This window comes from Salvelinus sp. IW2-2015, linkage group LG33, assembly GCF_002910315.2.
Source record: "Salvelinus sp. IW2-2015 linkage group LG33, ASM291031v2, whole genome shotgun sequence".
Lineage (NCBI taxonomy): Eukaryota > Metazoa > Chordata > Actinopteri > Salmoniformes > Salmonidae > Salvelinus > Salvelinus sp. IW2-2015.
Genome location: NC_036872.1, coordinates 23,641,237 through 23,661,244, shown reverse-complemented (window position 1 = coordinate 23,661,244; position 20,008 = coordinate 23,641,237). Strand labels below are relative to the sequence as shown.

Below are 20,008 nucleotides of genomic sequence, written 5' to 3'. Positions count from 1 at the left end.
CAGTGGGGTATAATGCACGTCATGTCCATTGTTGTGCTTGTAATCCATGTGGATGAGGTGAGCAGAGAGTGAAACTAACGACGCCAAAAAGGATGTCAACATCTGAGACATTTGGCTATGAGAACCTCTGATGTCCTCCTTTATGTCCTCCCTGTCACCATCACCCCTCTCATACCCAGGAGATGGAGAGGAGAGGGAGACTAGAAGAGAGGGGGAAGGAAAAGGAGAAAGATAGAGATAGATGGGAAGAGGGAGACTAGAAGAGTGGGAAGGAAAAGGAGAGAGAGAGATGGGAAGAGGGAGACTAGAAGAGTGGGAAGGAAGAGGAAAGAGAGAGATGGGAAGAGGGAGACTAGAAGAAGTGGGAAGGAAAAGGAGAGAGAGAGAGATGGGAAGAGGGAGACTAGAAAGAGTGGGAAGGAAAAGAGAGAGAGAGATGGAAGAGGGAGACTAGAAGAGGAGGGAAGGAAAAGGAGAGAGAGAGAGATGGGAGAGGGAGACTAGAGAGAGTGGGAAGGAAAAGGAAGAGGAGAGAGGGAAGTAGGGAGACTAAAGAAGAGGGAAGGAAGGAAAAGGAGAGTCCAAGATCTCATCCCAAATTGCACTTTATTCCCTATATAGGGCACTACTTTTAACCTGGGCCCATAGCGCTCTGGCCAAATGTAGTGCACTATAAAGGGAATAGGGTGCCATTTGGGATGCACAGATAGTCTGGGTTTACCGAATGTGTGTTGATGATCTCATCTATAGAGATGTAGATGACAGGCTTGCACAGAGTCACCATGTCAGAGTACTCATCCACYTTAAACTTCTCCTCCGGCTCAGGAACGTCACACGCCGCCTGGAAAAACACCCTGAAAGATGGGATCAAAGCATTCTGTTGGTTTTTTACCTCACCAGGAAGATTACTGGACAAATGGGTAGTAGTAAAATCATTCATCATCTCTGAAGATACACTATTTATACAAAAGTATGTGGAATCGACTATTTTAGCCACACCCGTTGCTGACAGGTGTATAAAATCGAGCACACAGCCATGCAATCTCCATAGACAAACATTGGCAATAGAATGGCCTATTGAAGAGCTCAGTGACTTTCAACGTGACACCGTCATAGGATGCCACCTTTCCAACAAGTCAGTTCGTCAAATTTCTGCCCTGCTAGAGCTGCCCCGGTCAACTGTAAGTGCTGTTATTGTGAAGTGGAAACGTCTAGGAACAACAACGGCTCAGCRGTGAAGTGGTAGGCCACWCAAGCTCACAGAACTGGACCGCCGAGTGCTGAAGCGTGTAAATATCGTCTGTCCTTGGTTGCAACACTCAGTACCGAGTTCCAAACTGCTTCTGGCTGCAACGCCAGCAAAATAACTGTTCGTCGGTAGCTTCATGAAATGGGTTTCCATGGCCGAGCATCCGCACACACGCCTAAGAACACCATGTGCAATGATGCCTAGCGTCGGCTGGAGTGGTGTAAATCTCACCGCCATTGGACTCTGGAYTGATGAATCACGGTTCACCATCTGGCAGTCCGACAGACAAATCTGGGTTTGGCTGATGCCAGGAAAACACTACCTGCCCGAATGCATAGTGCCAACTGTAAAGTCTGGTGGAGGAGGAATAATGGTCTGGGGCTGTTTTTCATGATTCGGGCTAGGCCCCTTAATTCCAGTGAAGGGAAATCTTTACGCTACAGCATACAATGGCATTCTAGACGATTCTGTGCTTCCAACTTTGTGGCAACAGTTTGGGGAAGGCCCTTTCCTGTTTCGGCATGACAATGCCCCCGTGCACAGAGTGAGGTCCATACAGAAATGGTTTGTCGYGATCAGTGTGGAAGAACTTGACTGGCCTGCACAGAGCCCTGACCTCAACTCCATCGAACACCTTTGGGATGAATTGGAACCCCCAACTGCGAGACAGGCCTAATCCTCCAACATCAGTGCCAAACCTTACCATGTTAATGCTTATGATTTTGGAAGGAGACTCTTCGATGAGCAGGTGTCCACATACTATTGGTCATGTAGTGTATTATCAAAGATTTCTGATATCTAGCCAATAACAAAAACATTAAGGCCGTTTTCACATACAGTGCTGCTTGAAAGTATGTGAACACCTTGTGCAATTACAGATTTAAGTTTTTCCATTAAATCTTAATTTAATCAGAACAAGTATTTTTGATCTGACATAACAGGTTTATATTTACCAATACCATATGTTAGTGTAGAGGAAATCATGCGTGTAGTAGAAAAACAAAATTAAAAAGGAATTGGTGCTGGTGCAAAAATAAGTGAACCCCAAGTTGCATTGGTTAAATCAAGTAGGTAAATAGAATCAGGTGGGTAAATAATTGGGTACCAAATGAACCAATCAAAGGAGAGATCTTTAGGAAAGAGTTTGGACGGGACTCTGATAAATAGAGATAAGAAACCTGGTCAGTTTGGTGTTTACCCATCCATGTGAATGCAAAGCACACCATGCGGCGATGAAAGGAGAGCTCAGAGGACATCAGGACGAGGGTAGTGAGAGCACATCAGTCTGGGGAAGGCTATAAAATCATCTCAAAAAGATTTGAGCTCCATCAGCCTACTGTGAGGCAAATCATTTACAAATGGAGAGCATTTAACATGACAGCAACTCAGCCTAGAAGTGGATGCTCTTCCAAAATATCCCCAAGAGCAATAATAAATCAGGTAAAAGCCAACCCAAACATAACATCTAGAGATTTGCAGACCTCCCTTGCTGCATCTCAGGTAACTGTGCATGCTTCAACAATAAGAAGAACACTGAATCAAAATGCAATTCATGGGAGGGTTGCTAGGAAGAAGCCTCTGCTGTCAGAAAAGAACCAAACTGCCCGTCTTAACTTTGCCAGAGACCACCTGGACAAACCTGAAGGTTTCTGGAAGTCCATTCTCTGGACCAATGAGTCCAATATTGACCTTTTTTGGTCACAATCAACACTGCTATGTTTGGCAAAAATAGCCTTATCCCAACAGTCAAGCATGGTGGTGGGAATGTCAAGATCTGGGGCTGCTTTTCCTCCTCTGGACTTGGATGACTCCACATCATTAAGGGAACCATGAATTCTAAGGTATACCAGGAGATTCTTAAACAAAACGTCAGGCCATCAGTCAAAATGGGTCTTCCAACAAGACAACGACCCAAATCGTTCAAGCAAATCTACCAAAGAATGGCTCCGGAGAAAGAACATTTGTGTTTTGGATTGGCCAAGTCAAAGTCCAGACCTAAATCCAATAGAGATGCTGTGGCTGGACCTGAAGCGGGCAGTTCATGCCAGACACCCCTCAATCCTCACTCAATTAGCTGAGTTCTGGAAGGAGGAGTGGGCAAAAATCCCTCGAAACAGATGTCAGAGATTGATTACTGGCTATAGGAGACATTTACTCCAAGTTATCGCTGCTAATGGAGGTGCCACAAGCTACTGACTGAAGGGGTTCACATTTTTGCACACATCAAATCTTGCACACATCAAAGTTTTTGTTAAATAAAGAAAATATATTATTTTTTTGTGTCTGTCATTTACTTGGAATGTATTTATTACGAATTGGAGTTTAGATAAGGATTTTATGTTTATTTTAATATTTTATAGCAAAAGAATGACCAGCCCTGTAGGATTCACATACTTTCAAGCAGCACTGTATGTAGAGACTAGCATGGTGTTGAAGATACTCAGTGAGGTTGAAAAGTGGCAGAATTTCCCTTTAAAGACAAAACATATCCTGTTGAATTAGGGTTTAGTCTTTGCTATGTTAATAGTGGCTGGAGTTCGAACTGATTTCCAGTAAAGATACGTCAATGCTGTAGGAGGTCGGGGCAGAGAATTCAGGGAACACAACCCTTTGTCCCTTTCTCGCTCTGTGTGTGTGTGTGTGCGTGTGTGATTGAGTTTTAGCCAAGACACATTACCCACACCATCTTCCTTGCTGACACTGCAATTTCACACAAAGACACTTCCTCTTTCTCCTGGCTCACCTCTGCTCCCATGTCAACTTAACCCTGCCCTGACCTCCCAAGCGTTTATCTGTAAAGCCCGCTCTTTTTCTTATCTCATCCCCTTCTGCTTTATTAGATGGCACATTCCTCTATACATGGCAGTCTCAGGAGCAGTTCTACTCGGAGTGAATGTAACATTTAAAAACATGCTGACAGTTTTAGTCCTACAGAGGTCTGCTAGCCAACAGCTCTTTTGGGGGAGCGGTTCTGTTTGTTCACGAGCGTCGGCCTGAGTCAGGCACTACAGAGGTTCACACATCTTTCCATAATAAGGATCGGATGCACAGCTTGGAGATGAGGGAATTTATAGATCAAATAAATATCGATAAAGTGCTGCAGTAAACAGTCTGCGCAGCACATAGCGCAGACAAAGGCCAACCCTTGTGAATAAGCACTTTTTTTTTTTTTTTTCTCTTCTCGGAACGGGCCTGCAGATAGAAAACTACAACTCCCAGACCCATCTTAACTGAACCTCAGCCAAGAGGCTTGGGAGTTATTACTCTCACCTGAACTTCTGGTAGGTCTGGGAGATGTAGTTGTTCATGGGGGTCATGTGGGCATTCTCTCCCTCGAACAGCTTGTTGGCGGCGGCGTGCTGCAGCATCTTTGCCACGGAGCCCAGGTTACGACGCTGGTCAGAGTGGAGCTGACCTCCGGCTGACATGTCTATGATGTCGAAGCCGTCTGGAGCCACTATGGCTGGGTTCATGTAGCGGTAGTACAGCAGGTTCCCTACAATCTGACAGCCGACACACACACACACACACAGTTAAATATAGCTTCATGGCGTCACAAAGTGCTGTCATAAAGACCTGTATTAATCAGTACAAACTGGAGATGCTGAATATTTGCATGGGGACGACAGTGTCAGGGAACACTAAAGGAACTTGATATTACCTAACCAATATCAGCAACATGAATGAAAGGTGTATGAATGGCAAAAGAGAGAACATTCATGAGATGTAATACTTAAAGCCTTGTACCTTCAACAACTCATCCTCTGTAGCATCTGGGAACTTTTCATGAAGTGAATTTTTCAGGACCTTTGCAACGTACCTCATGCCATAGCTACATGCACAACAACAACAAAACATGGACAAGATGTGAAACCAGCATGCATTAAAAATATACACAACATAGTGAATTGATGCACAAATGATGGGGCGCATCAACATAAAATGCAGGGGACCATGACCATTTCAGAAAATGAGGGGTGTATTTTGGTCTGTTGTATAAAATAACACTGTGGTGCCCCCCTGTGGAGTATACTGAGCACTGCAGAGTGGGGATTCAACAGTTGTCTAAACCAGAAGCTATGTAACATGGATGGGTTGTAACCCTCTGGCCTCTCTAAGCACTGTTTTGTCTACCCTTCCACTAACACACCACTGGGGTTGCCTCCCAAATGGAACACTATGTCCGTTGTAGTGCACAACTTTTGACCAGGGCAGGAAAGGAAAAAGGACGCATTTTTTAAGAATTCCAACCAGGCCTTAGACTTACGGGATGTTGTCCAGTGACGACACGATGGAGTTGAGCACTTTGTCTGTGGCTGTCCGCAGCGCCTGACTGGAGGACTCCAGCTTGGCACGTACTTCCTCGTGTGACATGGCCTGGTCCGGGGTCACCTCGTAAGGCAGTTTACTGAGAGAGGTAGGACAACATTGAGGTCAGTGTATGTTTGTGTGAGTGTACGCATGTTGTCTATGTGTGTGTGTGTGATTGTATTTGTGTGTGCAGTGGTGGAAGAAGTATGCAATTTTCATACTTGAGTAAAAGTTTAGATACCTTAATAGAAAGTTACTCAAGTAAAAGTAAAAGTCACCCAGTAAAATACTACTTGAGTAAAAGTATTTGGTTTAAAATATACTTCAGTATCAAAAGTAAATCGAATTATTAAAATATACTTAAGTATCAAAAGTAAAAGTATAAATCATTTCAAATTCCTTACAGTAAGCAAAGTGGACGGCACCATGTTCTTGTTTTTAAAAATGTATGGATAGCCAGGGTCACACTCCAACACTCAGACATTATTTACAAAAGATGCATTTGTGTTTAGTGAGTCCGCCAGACCATAGGCAGTAGGGATGACCACGTGTTCTCTTGATAAGTGCGTGAATTTCAGCAGTACTTTGGGTTGTCAGGGAAAATGTATGGAGTAAAGAAGTTGTCAAAAATTTACATTTTCTTTAGGAATGTAATGAAGTAAATGTTGGCAAAAATATAAATAGTAAAGTACAGACACCCCAAAAAACTACTTAAGTAGTACTTTAAAGTATTTTTTCACCACTGTCTGTGTGTGTACCCCACCTGGCCTCTCCAGTGTTGGTCTCCAGCTGGTTGACCCAAGCCTTGTACACTTCCACAGGGTTGGTGTTGATGCCCAGGCCCTTGTCCTCGATGATCTCCTTGACCACAGGTGCCAGCAGCTGCCTCAGCGTGTTGTGACCACGGGCTCCACGGTTGAAGCTCACCACCATCTTGATGACCGTGGGGTTCCCAGTCACGATGTCCTGGATCTGATCCACCTTGGACCTGAGGGAGAGCAAGAGAGACACATTTTATCATGCAACCATATTATTCCTTTATATTCAGGAAACATCAGACAACTTATATATAATACTGTATATGATTGGAGAGGATCCTTGAGTTATGAAGTAAGAGGGAACGTGGATTACTGTCTGTTGCACTCAGTGCTACTGTACATCGTTGCCTTAACATGAGTGCAAAGAAATAATGGCACCCAGGCTAGACCATCTGTAGTAACTATATAAGGGAGGTTTGGGACAGGTGAAAGTTCCACTCACTTGATCTCCTCCTCCAGAGCGGTCTTGAAGAGTTTGAGCAGCAGGTACTCCTCTCTCTGGTTGGAGGCGTAGTTATACAGGGTGAAGATCACTGTGTCCATGAACTTAGTAGACTTGTTCTGGGGCATCTGGAAGATCAACTTGGCCAGGTACGAAGGGTTGGTCTGTGGAGAGGAGATGAGATCGAGGTAAAAGAGTGTGTATGTGTGTGTGTGTGTGAATGTGTGCGCGTGTCTTAGTGTGTTCTGTGTTTCGAACTCACCTGCAGCAGGTAGAAGAGGTGCTGGTAAGCCTCTAGTTTCTTCCTCTTGTCTTTGCTCAGTGCCTTGATGCCCTGCCTGTCCCCTGCAGCCAGCTCTTCTTTACTCTTCTTCACCGTCAGCTTCTTACTATGGGAAACCACATCCTGGAAAGATGGACAGTAGGCAGCATGAAAAAAGCCCTGCTCACCTATCCAGTTGTGTTTGATCAGTGATAACTTTAAGAAAGACAGGGAAGAGGAATGCATTATCCAAGTATCTGAGCAGGCCTATGACTATTGTAGACTAAGCGCTATCTCCAGAAACAGTTGTTATCAGCAGCATAAGGGGAATGGCTCTGGGAACTGTAGCAGGACTGTTGGGAATAAGCAGTTTCTCAGTTGTGTTGAAAAGCATTGTTTTGTCAGTCATGTTCCCTCGGTGTGTTAAACTATAAAATATCACCTGTAGGGTGATCCTGTTCTTGACTAGCAGACCAATCTTAATGTCCATCAGGTTGAGGTCTTTCTCCATTTGCTGATTGGAGCGGATCTTAGTGACCACTTCCTCCCTAAGCCGTGTCACTTCCTGTTCTTCCAGTAGGTCCAGGCTGCTCTGCTCCAGCAGGTGTACAAACTTACGCACCACCGACAGAGGAGGGTCCTGAGCCCCGGCTACAGGGCAGACACAAAAAGAGAAAGACGGACACAGACAAACATAAAAACATTAAAAAGATAAACAAATGAACATTGCAATTGTATCGGAGAGGTTCAGGTAGTTCCTTCTCTGTCTGAAACTGACTTCTTTAAAAATGTGTGACGTATTAAATGCTGTCTGAACTCACTGAGTGTTCTGTAATCGTCTCTGGCTTTGTTAGCCTTGAGGAAAGCCTGGATCTTCACTATGTCTTTCTCCTGAACATACAAACAAGACAGAAGGTAATCAAGCTTCAGCAAATATCACTGACGAATAATATGATATAATATGAATACATTACATAACTCCTCATTTGTAGGTGCTTTGTTACTCACATGGTCTTTGAAATACTGCAGTCTTTGAGAGTATTTACTTTTGGCTCTCCACATTTTAACGAACGACTGAAGCTGGACCAGGAGGAATACAACAATGTCAGCAACGGGAAACTGTGTTTTAATTTGAGATGAGTCTCCTGAAAATTGACACTTGCTTTCTCACCATTTCAAACTAATGTTCTCTCTTTCCAATAAGGCTCACAGCCCCAAAACACATTACCTTGACGACAGTCCCCACGTTGCTTTGTAGCACATTAATTCTGTCTTTGTATATCTTCCTCTGTTTATAGCCCTTCCAGGAGGCCTATATATAAACATGAGGAAATCAAAACCAGAACCAGCTCTGTCCATGTGTGTTTCAGTATTTTTGAGTAAACTACAAAAGCAGTACGTGAATATTAACTGTAGATATTACATTTGTGTTTGACTTAATAAACCGGTCGGTGTAGAACATATGACACAGTATAGTACCTGTAGTCGGACCACGTGTGGTTCTTGTTGTCGTAGGAAGTCCAGTCTCTGGGCGTGAGCTCTCCTCACCAGGTAACCTCTAACCCGAGCCTGTAGCTGAGTTACTAGGGCCTCGTTGGCCAACCATAACTGCTCCCTGTTATACTCCGCTGTCACACTTCCAACCACACTCTGACCAGGGGACACACACATGAATACTCTTCTAGTGTTGTAATGTATTATACATGACTTACAACATGTTACGTGGTCTATGGTAAAGTGTAATTTAGTATGAGAATGTTATTTGTACATTGTCCCAACGTTTTAAGTAACATATTTTCATCAATTATAATGTAGAAAGGTATTTCTCCAACATACAAGCAGGTGTGGATGTACCTGTATTTCCTCTCTGCTGAGCTGTGTGCTGTTGTGTGTGAAGTCCTCTGGCTCCTCCCAAGTCCCCTCTCTGTTCTCCAGGTTGTAGTAGTAGTCATAACCTCCCTTGATCTGGTGTTTCACCCACACACTGTCACTGCTGCCTGCTGCAGAGGAAACAACATGTCATACATTTAGGGAGGAATCCTGAATAGGGATGAATCCTAACCTGAGACCATCCTAATCTCCAGCATTTGACGTTACACGTTAAGACAAGTTGGGAGGGTAATGTCTTGAATTGTGTGAGAGAAAGTGTCTTGACGAGAGAACAAACATCCATAAATGCTTATTTAGTCTGTTACATTGTAGGTGTAGGCGTACAAATGAGTAATACATTGATTTATAAAGCAGATTGTATGCCAGGTTACCAGTAGTAACGTTGAGGTCCTGGCGCTGGCCCAGCTGTGTCTGGTAGGTGTCTGCACACTCAGACAGAACCCCTCTCAGCCCTGGCAGGGGTGATTGGAGGGCCTGCAGGGTGATTTGGGAGTCTCCCGCCACCACCTCCCTGTTGATGTCTGCCACTGCTCCAGCCACTGCCACAGATGAAACACACAAAGGAACAGTTATGACATTTTGGTAATTTAGCAGACACTCTTATCCAGTGGCTGGAGTTAAGACATTTGAATGGTGAAGAACTTCTAAGAACATATTTGTTGATGGTTTAGAGCATGTGGTTGTGAGTGAGCATGGTGTGCCTACATGTGAGAGCTTCCTCTTCATCTTGGTTGGCTGTGTGTACGCCTTCTTGGATCTGGTTGAGCCACAGCACAGCAGACTCATCCCCCGAGCTCTGGAGTCACAGACACATACTGAGTCAATCTCTGCTTTTCAGAGTGGTAGACCACACAAACAAAAACTAACAATGCAATGCCAAATTCTAGCTTGAGATGTTCACATATAATTAGAACTTTGCTGTAATTTTAGCACTTGAGTTAGGACCACAAATCTCAAGTTAGGATTGAGCCTTAACTGAATGTTCTTTTTCCAAACACTATCCAAGACAGCACATGTACAGTTGGCATTCCAAAGCAACAGCTAAATATATCATACCTGGGTTCAAATACAAAATAATTTGAAATAGTTTGAGCACTTCAGGCCAAATGGACAGGGTCTTTCTATTGGTTTATTAAGCCAGGCAAGCTCAAACAGGCACAGATAAATTATTTGTAAAGATTGTTCAAGTATTTGAAGCCCAGGTATGAAGCATATTAACAGCTACGAAAACAGCACTAGCATGAACAAGAAGCTCTACCATTTCCTCTGTGTCCACAGGTAAGACCTGAGGGAAAATGTTAAAACCCTGATTGTTAGTTAGTGGCCAAAACATCTTCAGCTCAGTCCACAACATTGGTCATGGGGTCTCAAACACCACCTAAAATAGCAGAAAAGCCTCACTGAACGTTTATTCTCCCTAACCACACAAAAGGCAGGAAGGAAGTCAAGGGAAAACATGCCCTTGGTTTCTGCCATGAAGTGGATCTGATTTTGACCTGAGAATTACCCACTGACCGTACAGTATCTGAATAGCTTTAGGACATGCAGTCAATCTTGTTACTGTAACATTAGGCTAGTCAAGAAGATCTTCATTAGTCAAGAAGGTCTTCAGTCACAGAAACTTGCACAATAAACCCATAACATTGAAACAGCCAAAGGTCTTCCTGGGAATGGGATAATAGAACACTAAGGGAAAAAACCAAAGTGAGAAATGAACTGTAAACTATTAGGGTGTCTCCTCCCGCTGCAACGAATGTCTCCTCCCACTACACCGAATGTCTCCTCCCACTACACCGAATGTCTCCTCCCACTACACCGAATGTCTCCTCCCACTACACCGAATGTCTCCTCCCACTACACCGAATGTCTCCTCCCACTACACCGAATGTCTCCTCCCACTACACCGAATCAGCAAATAGCTGCTGACACAGAGATCAGGAATTCAGTTTCAGGACTGGACATGAAAAAAATACACACACAAAATGCATACAGCCTGATGGTTCAGTGTTAACACTATCGGAGTGTGGACTTACAGTACAGTAGCCTGTCTGACCAAGTGAACCAGCAGTCTGGATGGCCAGTTGATCCTGCTAGTTGTTGATCCTGCTAGTAGACAACTAGCCTATAGCAGGTCTACTGAAGAACTAGAGGGCTTTGAGTTGGAATAATAACGTGGAAGAGATAGGAGAAAGACATTGCAAACCTACTATCTGGGATACTCTTCTGTCTGTTGGTAGAACTCTCTCTCCAGGACAATGGTTAAGTCACTTTCTTTTTACATTTCTCATTAGGATTTTATAGAACCTCTAAGAACCTTAACCTTGGAATTTCATATTACATTTGGGACTTATTGTCAGTTCTTTAGGCTGGGTTGAACGGTTCCGTTTCCCCTCAAACAGGAAAACAAGACATGTTTTCTCTAACCAAATGTTATGCCAGAAGGTCTTCAGCTTGACAATATACACATGGAGATTCACTCTTCCCCCAGTATACTGTCACATTTGGTCACATGTATGATGAAGTCTAAATCATCATACATGTTTTAAACAGAATTTTCAGATAACTAACTTTAAAACAACATTTCCATTTTATACTGTGTTTCATGACTATGTATGCAAAGTATAAAACCTCTCATGTGAATTAAAATCTATGGAAATATTCTTCCCCCTATTTTACCGCAAACAGAGGAGAAACTCAAGACAAAAAGAACGGTCCCAGATGTGTTGAAACCAAAGACATTCAATGGCAGGGGATACGAGTCCAACTGTACAGCTGAGACAGGGCCCCCCAGCCTGGTCCCGCTGTCCCCTGGGGCCCCTGGGCTGGAGGACCCTGCAGCAGCCTACACCACGGGGCTCCTCAGCACCAGGCTCATCCCCTCAGCCTATCTCCTGGCCATGGCAGTGGGCATCCCCTCTAACGCTTTCATCCTGGCCTTCCTGAGGCTCCGGGCCAGGTCCTACTCCATGGCTGTCCTCTACCTGAGCCTGGCCCTCTCTGACCTGCTCCTCCTGCTCTCCCTGGCCCTCCGAGTCCACTACCACCTAAACGGAAACAACTGGGTGTTCGGCGAGGTGGCCTGACGCGTCGTCACCGCCTGTTTCTACTGCAACGTCTACTGCTCTGCCCACACCATCGCATGCATCAGCCTCAAGCGCTACCTGGCCGTGGTGAGGCCCTTCCTCTACAGTCGGCTGCCCAAGAAGGCCTGGACCCTGGGGGCAAGCCTGGGCATGTGGGGCCTGTTTGGAGCAGCTGCGGTACCAGAGCTCCTGGTGAGGCAGAGCTTCTTGCTGCCCCGTATGGGCCTCATCACCTGCCATGACATACTGCCCCTGGAGGAGGATTCCCATGCCCTGCTGGTGCCCTACAGGCTGACACTGGTCTGTTTAGGGTTCCTCGTGCCATTTGTGACCTGTGCCTGGACCCATGTGGCGGTGGTATGGCACCTGGGWCGCTCAGGCCTCGACTGGACACTCTTCATCAGAGTCAGTACACTGGTCTTCCTCATCTTCACCGTGTGTTTCGCTCCCAGTGGCGTCCTCCATATTGCCCACTATGTGAGGCTGTCCACCAGTGGAGAGGACGGGATGTATGTGTACTCCAGCGCTGCAGTGTGTCTGTGCTGCTTCCACAGCTGTCTGGACCCATTCCTGTGTGTGCTCATGTCCAGGACAACTGCCTCCAGACGACGCTTTGCTTCGCTCAGAAGGACACCTCAGAGACTTGCTGTTCCGGTGTAGAGACTCCGTGTGTGTGTGTGTGTGTGTGTGTGTGTGTGTGTGTGTGTGTGTGTGTGTGTGTGTGTGTGTTGGAAAGAAGGCCGATTTAAAGCAATGATATTCGAGTGATAGACTGTTTTAAAACTCTGCAGCTGCAATAAAAAAAACATTTTTACAATTAAAAACAAGGTGACCCGAAAGCCAGATGGAGTTGGGTAAATTAGACACGCAATCGGTCTTAATTTACTGTGGTATAGGTTATGCTGCATTCGGTCTTTATATTACTGTGGTATAGGTTATGCTGCATCGGTCTTTATATTACTGTGGTATAGGTTATGCTGCATTCGGTCTTTATATTACTGTGGGATAGGTTATGCTGCATTCGGTCTTTATATTACTGTGGTATAGGTTATGCTGCATTCGGTCTTTAATTACTGTGGATTAGGTTATGCTGCATTCGTCTTTATATTACTGTGGTATAGGTTATGCTGCATTCGGTCTTTATATTACTGTGGTATAGGTTATGCTGCATTCGGTCTTTATATTACTGTGGTATAGGTTATGCTGCAGCAAATGTAGGCCTACCTGTCACAAGAAAAAAAAAAGTGACCATAATGAGATGATAGGTCTACATGCATTGTGAATTGCACTCCATACTGAGATGGGTCTGTCCCCACCCTAAGAGTTGATTCATCATGCAGAGGTTGTAGTGAAGCCAGATGTAGACATTGCATATAATTTAACAGTTCCATTTCAGGCTATGCTATTCATATAAATATTTTATTATAATTTACCGGTTTCTCGCAGTTATTTATCCCAGGAAAAGAGAGTGGTTTTGGGTGGGAAATCCCGGTAAACAGGTTCCTGCATTCTTATGACTGACTGCATTTCACACTACTTCTGGATTATAATTGGACTGTAAAGCTTGTATGAATGTCCTGCTTAATATAATGTTTGRGTAATCATCGCAAATCCACTGCATTATATGTAAAACACTTCAACCAGAAAAATGGCACTTTGGCTAGCTTTGGCTAGTACAGTCTATGTCAATCAGTGTTAGTGTTCTAGTTAATAACCTCTACAGGAACGGGATGGTTGCTGCTAACGTGCACTAATGTGACTAGAATGACATTGTAAGTAACAGCCAACTTTCCAGGACATACAGTGCCTTGCAAAAGTATTCACCCTCCTTGGTGTTTTTCCTATTTTGTTGCATTACAACCTGCAATTTAAATCGATTTTTATTTGGATTTCATGTCTGGTGCAAACAATTACCTTCAGAAGTCACAATTAGTTTTAAAAAATCCATCTGTGTGCAATGTAAGTGTCACATGATCTCAGTATATATACACACACCTGTTCTGAAAGGCCCCAGAGACTGCAACAACACTAAGCAAGGGGCACCACCAAGCAAGCGGCACCATGAAGACAAAGGAGCACTCCAAACAGGTCAGGGACAAAGTTGTGGAGAAGTATAGATCAGGGTTAGGTTATAAAAAAATATCAGAAACTTTGAACGTCCCACAGAGCACCATTAAATCCATTATAAAAAAATGGAAAGAATATGGCACCACAACAAACCTGACAAGAGAGGGCCGCCCACCAAAACTCACAGACCAGGCAAGGAGGGCATTAATCAGAGAAGCAACAAAGAGACCAAAGATAACCCTGAAGGAGCTGCAAAGCTCCACAGCGGAGATTGTAGTATTTGTCCGTAGGAGGACTTTTAGCCGTACACTCCAGAGCTGGGCTTTACGGAAGAGTGGCCAGAAAGAAATAAAGTTTGGTGTTCGCCAAAAGGCATGTGGGAGACTCCACAAACATATGGAAGAAGGTACTCTGGTCAGATGAGACTAAAATTGAGCTTTTTGGCCATCAAGGAAAACCCGATGTCTGGCGCAAACCCAACACCTCGCATCACCCCGAGAACACCATCCATCCGCATCATGCTGTGGGGATGTTTTTCATTGGCAGGGACTGGGAAACTGGTCAGAATTTAAGTAATGATGGATGGCACTAAATACAGGGAAATTCTTGAGGGAAACCTGTTTCAGTCTTCCAGAGATTTGAGACTGGGACGGAGGTTCACCTTCCAGCAGGACAATGATCCTAAGCATACTGCTAAAGCAACACTTGAGTGGTTCAAGAGGAAACATTTAAAATGTCTTGGAATGGCCTAGTCAAAGCCAAGACCTCAATCCAATTGAAAATCTGTACACCAGCGGAACCAATCCAACTTGAAGGAGCTGGAGCAGTTTTGCCTTGAAGAATGGGCAAAAATCCCAGTGTCTAGATGTGCCAAGCTTATAGAGACATACCCCAAGACACTTGCAGCTGTAATTACTGCAAAAGGTGGCTCTACAAAGTATTGACTTGCGGGGGTGAATAGTTATGCACGCTCAAGTTCTGTTTTTTTGGTCTTATTTCTTGTTTGTTTCACAATAAAAAATATTTATATCTTCAAAGTGGTAGGCATGTTGTGTAAATCAAATGATACCAACCCCCCAAAAATCAATTTTAATTCCAGGTTGTAAGGCAACAAAATAGGAAAAATGCCAAAMGAGGTGAAAACTTTCGCAAGCCACTGTATGCATGTCTTATATGTGCAGAAAGCTTAAATTCTTGTTAATCTAACTGCACTGTCCAATTTACAATACCATGCTATTGTTTGAGGAGAGGGCACAACAAAACTTTTATCACGGCAACTGGTTTGAGATATTCACCAATCTTGCGCCGCTTTGTCATCCTGAGGGTCCCAGAGATAAAAATGTAGCATAGTTTTTCTTGATAAAATCTATTTTTATATATAAATGTAGTTACTGGCTTTTACAGTTTGAACTCCTGCTGTGTATGTGTCTCTCTTCACAGTCCCCGCTGTTCCATAAGGTGTATTTTTATCTGATTCTACTGCTTGCATCAGTTACCTGATGTGGAATAGAGTTCCATGTAGCCATGGCTCTATGTAGTACTGTGCGCCTCCCATAGTCTGTCAAATATTACCAACTATTTTCTGTATAAATAGCCTCTACAATCTATGTAAACATATTTTCTCTTTCTTGGAAAGCTGTAAGTGTTATAATATGATTCAGTACTTGTTGCTATCATCAACTGATTTGAGCCAGTGTATGGCTGTGGATTCACTGCATTGTTTGTACGGAATGTTGGCATATTGGCAGATCATTTGAAAAATGCGTGGAATCACTACACTTAAACTGGCTGGCTGGCTGGCTAGCTAACAAACATACTGTGCAGATAATCTTAAAAATCATTGTTTTACACAATATCTTATCACAGCACTGGCTGACTGATGGCTTACCAACTCCCTTACCAAAATGGCTYACCATTTATACCGTCATAGAAGGTTCATGTCCATTCTAGTATTGATGGTTTCATTTGTGTACTTTATCAGCAAGGATGTCCTGAAAAGCCAGCTGGCGGCAACAGTGATGACAAAAACAATTCTCCCAGAGGATGTTAAGAAACCAGACAGTGTTGGAGCCAAAAAGGACATGACTACTTCAAAGTTACCTTCATGTACTGTTATGTCTTGTTCACAATGACAACTTGTAAATAATACCCTTTCAGTACAAATTAAGTGTATTCATGTAGGCCTATTCCCATACATTCATTTGTTAATTAATTCCCATTTTACTGAATATTTAAAATGGTCATATTGATAGAAGTAGATATCACACATCATAGAAGGAGCAGGGTTTACAGCATGCTCCCATTAATCACTGACCATCTCATTCATGTCTCAGGCCCTCTCTCTTATTAAGTCTAGGTTACAGATCTAGAGTGCGTCCCAAATGGCACCATATTCCCTATATAGTGCGCTACTTTTGACCAGAGCACTGGGCGCTGATCAAAATAACACACTATATAGCGAATAGGGCAACCTAGATCTGTAAGATCTGATCAACAGCTGTGATCCCAAGCCTCTGAGTAGCACTCTGTCCATGAAATGAATGAAGATTTCTCTGCTCTTGAGGGAATATACACGGAGTGTACTAAACATTAGGAACACCTTCCTAATATTGAGTTGCACCTCCCCTGTTGCTCTCAGAAAAGCCTCAATTCATCGGGCATGGACTCTACAAGGTGTTGAAAGCGTTCCACAGAGATGCTGGCCCATGTTGACTCCAATGCTTCCCACAGTTGGGTCAAGTTGGCTGGATGTCCTTTGGGTGGTGGACCATTCTTGATACACACGGGAAACTGTTGAGTGAAAAAACCAGCAGCATTGCAGTTCTTGACGTACAAACCGGTGAGCCTGACACCTACTACCATACCCCATTCAAAGGTACTTAAATCTTTTGTCTTGCACATTCACCCTCTGAGTGGCACACATACACAATCCATGTTTTGTACACTCAGTGTAGGATCTCATAATGGCTGGCAGTATAATACCTTGCAGAGGATTAGCTTGGTGTTCTGCAGGACGTCGTGGTAGTGTTTGGCTGTGGCTGGGTTGACTCCCTGCAGTTTGGCCGTGGGCAGGAGCAGGGCAGAGAGGGTCTGGTTAGGGTCACCATAGCTCAGTGCCTCATTGATCTCAGATATAGCAATAATACCTAGAGGGGGAATGAGCCAGACAGCACATGTAGTGAGATTGACAGTCAGGGGAGAGTTGGACAGTCAGGGGAGAGTTGGACAGTCAGGGGAGAGTTGAACTGCACCAAGCAGCAGGTGAACAACCATAATGACACTGAACTCAGTACTACTTCATCATGTAAATTTCAGATTTATAGTGTGTGGATTTATGTATTCGAGACTGCAGATTATTCTACCAGCCATAGTGAAATGGTTGGACTTAGCACCCTATCCCCTATGGGCCCTGGTCTAAATAGGGAATAGGGTTGCATTTGGGATGCAACCAGTTAAGAGGATGTGACCTACGCTCGTGTTCCTCGTGCACCTGCAGATTGACCGTGTCGATGGTCTTCTGAACATCATTCCAGGTGAGGAACTCCAGGCCGCGGGACAGACTGTTAGCTCTGAGGCTGATCAGAGTGTCTGCGTACCTGAGAGACAGGGGGAGAGGGGGATGGAGAGTGGTGAGAGGGGTAGAGGGGAATGGTGGAATTATGTATTCGAGACTGCAGATTATTCTACCAGCCATAGTGAAATGGTGGACTTAGCACCCGCTATCCCCTATGGGCCCTGTCTAAATAGGAATAGGGTTGCATTTGGGATGCAACCATTAAGAGGATGTTACCTACGCTCGTGTTCCTCGTGCACTGCAGATGACCGTGGTCGATGGTCTTTCTGAACATCATTCCAGGTGAGGAACTCCAGGCCGCGGGACAGACTGTTAGCTCTGAGGCTAGATCAGAGTGTCTGCGTACCTGAGAGACAGGGGGAGAGGGGGATGGAGAGTGGTGAGAGGGTAGAGGGGAAAAGAGGAAGAGGCAAGAGGAGAGATGGGAGGGGGCGAGGGGAAAGGAGAGAAGAGAGACAGCCGGAGGGGGGGGGGGGGGGGGAGCCAAGGGAGGTACATTAAGGCACACAGACATTCTAGGTGTTATCTGTGTGCAACTGTTGGTGAGCTGTTGGAGAGTTTCCTCTCGAGGGAGAATGGTGTGGGTACCTGTGATATGAAGATAGTTTGGTGTAGCTACTGTGCAGGTGTGAAGTGATGGTGTTATCTACCTGTGCAGTTGTGAAGTGTTGATGGTGTTAGCTACTTTGCAGGTGTGATGGTGGTGGTGTTACTACTTGTGCAGGTGTGATGGTGGAGTGTTAGCTACTGTGCAGGTCGTGGATATGGTGGTTAGCTACCTGTGCAGATCGTCGATGATGGTGTTAGCCACCTGTGCAGGTCGTGATGATGGTGTGTAGCTACCTGTGCAGGTCGTGATGATTGGTGTTAGCTACCTGTGCAGGTCGTGATGATGGTGTTAGCTACCTGTGCAGGTCCGTGATGATGGTGTTAGCTACTGTGACACGGTCGTGATGGGTGTTTAGCTACCTGTGGCAAGGTCGTGATGGTGGTTAGCTACCTGTGCAGTTCGTGATGGTGTTAGGCTACCTGTGCAGGTCGTGATGGTGTTAGCTACCTGTGCAGGTTCGTGATGGTGGTTAGCTACCTGTGCAGGTCGTGATGGTGTTAGCTACCTGCTGCAGGTCGTGATGTGTTAGCTACCTGTGCAGGTCGTGTGATGGTGTTTAGGCTTACGCGGTGACAGCGTCGTGATGGTGTTAGCTACCTGTGCAGGTCGTGATGGTTGTTAGCACCGTGCAGGTCGTGATGGTGTTGTGTGTTTAGCTCATCTGTGCAGGTGTTTGATGGTGTTGGTGTGTTAGCTACCGTGCAGGTTGTGATGGTGTTGGTGGTGTTAGCTACCGTGCAGTTGTGATGGTGTTTGGTGGTTAGCTACCTGTTGCAGTGTGATGGTGTGGTGTTAGCTACCTGTGCAGGTTCGTTGATGGTGGTGTAGCTACCTGTGAGGTGCGTGATGGTGGTGTAAGCACCTGTGCAGGTCGTGATGGTGTGAATCATGGCGGTGTTGATGGTGTTGGTGATGTTAGCTACCTGTGCAGTGGTGTGATGTCGTTGGTGATGTTAGCTACCTGTGCAGGTTGTGATGGTGTTGGTGGTGTTAGCTACCTGTGCAGGTGTGATGTGTTAGCTACCGTGCAGGTGTGTGATGGTGGTGGTGGTGTAAACTACATGTGGCAGGTTGTGATGGTGATTGGGTGATTAGTCTACCTGTGCAGGTTGTGATGGTGGGTGTGTTAGCTACCTGTGCAGGTTGATGGTGGTTGGTATGTTAGCTACATGTGCAGGCCGTGATGGTGGTGGTGATGTTAATCTACCTGTGCAGGTTTGTGATGGCGGCGGTGTTAGCTACCTTGGCAGGGTGTGATGGCGGCCGTGTTTAGCTACCTGTGCAGGTTGTGGTGGCGCGTGTTAGCTACCTGTGCAGTTGTGTGCGCGCGGTGTTAGCTACCTGTGCAGGTTTGATTGGGGCGGTGTGTTAGCCGTACGCTGTGCAGGTTGCGATGCGGTGGTGTAGCTACCTGTGCAGGTTTGGATGCGGGTGGTGTTAGCTACCTGTGCAGTTGTGACGGTGGTGTGTTAGCTACCTGTGCAGGTTGTGATGGCGGTGGTGTTTAGCTACCTTGCAGGTTGTTGATGGCGGTGGGTGTTAGCTACCTGTGCAGGTTGTGGTGGCGGTGGTGTTAGCTACTGTGCAGGGTGTGTGTGGTGTGTTAGCTACCGGTGCAGGTTGTGTGTGTGTTAGCTACCTGTGCAGGTTGTGGTGTGGTGTTAGTACCGTGGTGCAGGTTGTGTGTGGTTGGTGTTTGGTA

At 45.1% G+C, this 20,008-nt stretch overlaps 1 protein-coding gene and 1 pseudogene across 2 annotated transcripts in view; one reads left to right on the top strand and one right to left on the bottom strand.

Moving 5' to 3' along the window:
* The window catches only part of LOC111957857 (ras GTPase-activating-like protein IQGAP2), a 90,277-nt gene that overhangs the window by 12,842 nt on the left and 57,427 nt on the right, over window positions 1-20,008 (bottom strand). For both annotated transcript variants that reach the window (XM_023978900.2, XM_023978901.2), the window contains exons 14-30: window positions 17,594-17,718; window positions 17,105-17,268; window positions 9,678-9,768; window positions 9,344-9,511; window positions 8,937-9,082; window positions 8,562-8,732; window positions 8,311-8,394; window positions 8,091-8,162; window positions 7,904-7,973; window positions 7,525-7,733; window positions 7,083-7,226; window positions 6,821-6,984; window positions 6,324-6,548; window positions 5,517-5,657; window positions 4,997-5,081; window positions 4,520-4,752; window positions 722-854 (exon numbers count right to left, since the gene is read on the bottom strand). In XM_023978900.2, the coding sequence (XP_023834668.1) occupies window positions 722-854; window positions 4,520-4,752; window positions 4,997-5,081; window positions 5,517-5,657; window positions 6,324-6,548; window positions 6,821-6,984; window positions 7,083-7,226; window positions 7,525-7,733; window positions 7,904-7,973; window positions 8,091-8,162; window positions 8,311-8,394; window positions 8,562-8,732; window positions 8,937-9,082; window positions 9,344-9,511; window positions 9,678-9,768; window positions 17,105-17,268; window positions 17,594-17,718 (2,425 nt within the window). The remainder of the gene's footprint in view (window positions 1-721; window positions 855-4,519; window positions 4,753-4,996; window positions 5,082-5,516; window positions 5,658-6,323; window positions 6,549-6,820; window positions 6,985-7,082; window positions 7,227-7,524; window positions 7,734-7,903; window positions 7,974-8,090; window positions 8,163-8,310; window positions 8,395-8,561; window positions 8,733-8,936; window positions 9,083-9,343; window positions 9,512-9,677; window positions 9,769-17,104; window positions 17,269-17,593; window positions 17,719-20,008) is intronic.
* Window positions 11,633-12,740, top strand: LOC111957861 (proteinase-activated receptor 3-like; annotated as a pseudogene).